The sequence below is a fragment of the Bison bison genome, unplaced genomic scaffold (assembly GCF_000754665.1).
Source record: "Bison bison bison isolate TAMUID 2011002044 unplaced genomic scaffold, Bison_UMD1.0 scf7180017864148, whole genome shotgun sequence".
NCBI classification, from domain to species: Eukaryota; Metazoa; Chordata; class Mammalia; order Artiodactyla; family Bovidae; genus Bison; species Bison bison.
Window position 1 is genome coordinate 2,157,707 of NW_011494720.1, and position 4,150 is coordinate 2,161,856.

The window sequence follows — 4,150 nt, forward strand, 5'->3', positions numbered from 1 at the left end:
CCCCATCTATTTGCCATGAAATGATGGGACCAGATACCATGATCTTTGTTTTTTTGAATGTTGAGTTTTAAGCCAGCTTTTTCACTGTCCTCTTTCACCTTCATCAAGAGGCTCTTTAATTCCTCTTTCTGCCATAAGGGTGGTACCATCTGCATATCTAAGGTTATTGATGTCTTTCCCAGCAATCTTGATTCCAGCTTCTGCTTCATCCAGCCTACCCTTTCGCATGATGTACTCAGCATATAAGTTAAATAAGCAAGTCTACTCCTTTCCCAATCCGGAACCAGTTTTTGTTCTCTGTCCAGTTCTAACTGTTGCTTCTTGACCTGAATACAGATTTTTCAGAAGGCAGGTAAGGTGGTCTGGTATTCCCATCTTTTTAAGAATTCTCCAGTTTGTTGTGATGCACACAGTCAAAGGCTTTAGCATAGTCAATGAGGCAGAAGTAGATGTTTTGTCAAATCAGATCTCCTTTGTGGTTGTTGTTCAGTTATGAAGTCCTGTCTGACTCTTTGTGACCCCAAGGGCTGCATCACGCCAGGGTTCCCTGTCATTCACCATCTCCTGGAGCTTGCTCAAACTCATGTCCATCGAGTTGGTGACGCCATTCAGCCATCTCACCCTCTGTCGCCCCCTTCTCTTTCTGCCCTCAATCTTTCCTAGCATCAGGGTCCTTTCCAGTGAGTTGGCTCTTCACATCATGTGGCCAAAGTAAAATCTCCTCAGTAGCAAGGAAATACATCAAGAAATGAATACCTTTTTTAAAATTTCATTATTTTAAGTTGAGTGCTAACATAAATGGAATGCATGTGAATAATTTTATAATAGGGAAATTTATCCAGAGGGTTAAAAAAAATGAGATTTGAACTTCTTTTTTTAAGATCTGAACTTGACAAGTCATCCTTCCTGACAAACCCTCCAAAGTCTAAGAAGAAAAACCAAATAAGTAAATTAAATATTTAAAACAGAAAATAGCATTTTAATTTAGGTCAAATGCATGATACAGTAGAATTGGATTTTGATGAGAATTTTTAAACACATTGCATCATACACTGGCAAGTTCAAAAGGCGCAGCACACTTGCATGATGTTACAGTTTCCATAGTGCAATACTACTTTCCATTTTGTGTAGCAGTTTAGAACTATCTTCTCTTTTTTCTACTGACCAGTTTTAACTAAATTGCTTTAACGTTGGGCCACCAAGAAGGTCTTAAAACCCATTATGTTTGCATACAGATGCTACTGAAGCTATTTTCATGAAATACATGGAAGTGTGTCCTCCTTATGAGGTCTAATATAAAAATCTCCCTGTTCTAAGTATTATGAATGGCTATGTATCACTTTCCTTAAAAAGAAAAGATTTAATATATATATATATACATGTATTATGTTTCATTCCCTTCCTTGATTGTTTGGAAGTTAGACTGACAGACCTTCCTCTAGATAAAATACAGGACCTTACAGCATGAATTTTGGATAAAAATCTCATTCCTGATTCTACTTTATTTTTAACTGTTTTCCTTTTATTCAAATATCTTCATCTACTACATCGTGCTGAACCACTGAACTAAAATAACAAATAGAAGAGTGCCTGGCAGACTGGGTACTCAATAAATATTTGTTGAATACATGAAATATATCTTGCTTTCTTTGTTTCTTTGAGTAATTATTTTTGGGGGGAAAGGTTAAGGAAATCATATAAATTATCTTTAATGTTTGATGTTATTGTTTACATTTAATATCATTTCATATGCTTCTCACCTATGAATAAAACCTTTAATTTAATATTATTGTTTAATACTGATCTGTTTTTTAACTCTGTTTCCATGAAGACATGACTGAAAATCCTGCACTGTTACACAAGAGTACTGAGACAATAAAGAATGGAAAGCTACTCTTTCTTGACTGTAGGCTTACCTGATCATGGGTAGTTCCTAAGTCCAAAGCCACTTCAGCTAGCTGAAGGGAGAGTTCAGAAGGTAATATAGTATAAAGACCAAGGTACTTATTCTTCTGTTCTTCAGCCATTTTTTCAACATTCTGTTGGTGATTTATGGCTTCTGTTAGGAGAATCTGAAGGAAATATCAACATAGGAAATTTCTAGGAGCCAGATAAGGAAATTGATTTTTACACGTACAGAAACAAGGATATGTATGGTTCCTCAAAATTGGATTAAGTGTAAAATTAGAGAAACACATTTACAAAAAACAAGCACTTCCTTAGTCTCTAAATAAGAAGCATGTCCACTTTTATGGAACAAAAGAATGTCCAATGAACTAACACTAAGAGCCTTTCACGTAAAACATTTCTAAAAGATTTCACTTTAATATCTCATTGAATATAAACAAGAATATCTGATTAAAATTAGCACTGTTTTTTTAAATGATGAGTCTAGGGAATTAATTTTGTACCTTAAGTTCTTCAAGTTGAGCATCTATTTCTATTGTTGGATTCCCCAAGTATTCCTTTGTTTCCTGAACCCAAGATTTTACTGAACTGATGTGTGTCTCCACCACTTCTCGTTCCTTGAGCTCTTGCTTTACTATCTTCCCATTCTTCTTGACTTTCTCCTGTATGCTTTAGAAACATTAAGGGGAGAAAGCAGACATGGATTGAAATGAAAGGAAACCTCCAGTACATGACATCATATTGTCAAAAACAGACGTTAAAAAGTAAAACCTTCTATTTTTTTCCAAGTAAAGACACTTCCCCCAAACTGCCAGATAATTTTCAGTAACATTTAAACTGACTTTAAATACAACAAGAATACACTTAATGTGAAGTGAATGATTTATTCCTGGAAAATGGAGAGCTGACATACTCCCATGCCACTACACTGCAATCCATTTTCCTGTCTAAAATAACCTGGAGATTGTCTGATTTTTTTAAATTTGCTCTTTGGAAATCTACTTATATGGTACAGAATCATCAGCCCTAAAAATTAATGTATAATTGGAATATTTGTGCCTATTAGAGACTAGCCTTTAAATAAAGAATCAAATTTTGGATATTGTATGACTAATAATGCTCAGCATCCAAATTATAAGTCTTTATTTGAATTGACATAATTTGGTTGCAAAGTCTGAATAAGTGGAGTCAGATTATCCTGAATTCATCTGTAATTGAAGGGGTGAATGTGGGATACATATGAGTGATATATTACTAGGGCCTGGCAACCCCCTTCAGTCTTCTTGCCTGGAGAATCCCCACGGACAGAGGAGCCTGGTGAGCTGCTGTCCATGGTGTCGCAAAGAGTCAGACATGACTGAGCAACTAAGCACACATAATATTAGTCAATTCAGGAGTTGAACTATACAGTGACATTTCCTCTCTGGTCCAATAAGTAAATCCAGCTGGTTATATATCATTAAGACTAACTTTCTCTACATTCACTATCAGTAAATAACTCTTATTTACCTGGACTTTGGTATCATCCTTGCTCTAATGTCTCTGTTATCCAATTTAGCCACTGAGTAATCAAGATTTATCAAAACCAAATCTCAATATCTCCCAACTGTTAACCTTTCAAGCTTCATCTCTCATGAATTACCCCATCACCCAAGAGTTCCTTAAAAGTGCTTACTACCAAGCTGGCTTACTTGCTGTTCCCTTGTCTTCAGAACTCTCCTCCTACCTCATTGGCTGGTTCAAACCTGCTTAGTTTTCAACTTAAATATCCCTTCTGAGGGGAAGCCTGATTTGACTCCTCTCCTAGGTTAATTGCCTCTGCTTTGATTTCACTTAGCTCCCTTTAAATACTTCACCTAAATGTATCTTTAGCTGTCTACCTCTGCTGCTTGACTGCAAACTGCCTGAAGGTAGAGATTGAATCTGTGTGCTTCATCACTACATTTCTAATATGACTCGATATGTGCTAGATAGCAAGGATGATAGGAGTAGATCCCCATGTCTTTAAGGCGGCATGGTGGAGCTCCCCCAAGACTCCATTTGCCCCTTTGGGTCATGGCCACGTTTAGAAACAGAGAATGAGGGCAGGTGTATAGTTACTTCAGGCACCGGTCCTGCATGGCTGTGATCTCCTGCACCGTGGGTGGCTCTCCCCCAGGGGATGGTGTGACTCCATCCTGGAGCATGCTCAGCGCTTGCTGCCGCAGCATCCCTAAGGCCGACTGTTGCCGTTCCAGCTCCA

At 37.4% G+C, this 4,150-nt stretch overlaps 1 protein-coding gene across 1 annotated transcript in view; it reads right to left on the reverse strand.

Moving 5' to 3' along the window:
- The window catches only part of SYNE1 (spectrin repeat containing, nuclear envelope 1), a 501,723-nt gene that overhangs the window by 203,389 nt on the left and 294,184 nt on the right, over nucleotides 1-4,150 (reverse strand). The window contains exons 82-84 of the mRNA XM_010840908.1: nucleotides 4,009-4,150; nucleotides 2,412-2,577; nucleotides 1,917-2,072 (exon numbers count right to left, since the gene is read on the reverse strand). The exon at nucleotides 4,009-4,150 is cut by the window's right edge and continues 1 nt beyond it. Coding sequence (XP_010839210.1) covers nucleotides 1,917-2,072; nucleotides 2,412-2,577; nucleotides 4,009-4,150 — 464 coding nt within the window. The remainder of the gene's footprint in view (nucleotides 1-1,916; nucleotides 2,073-2,411; nucleotides 2,578-4,008) is intronic.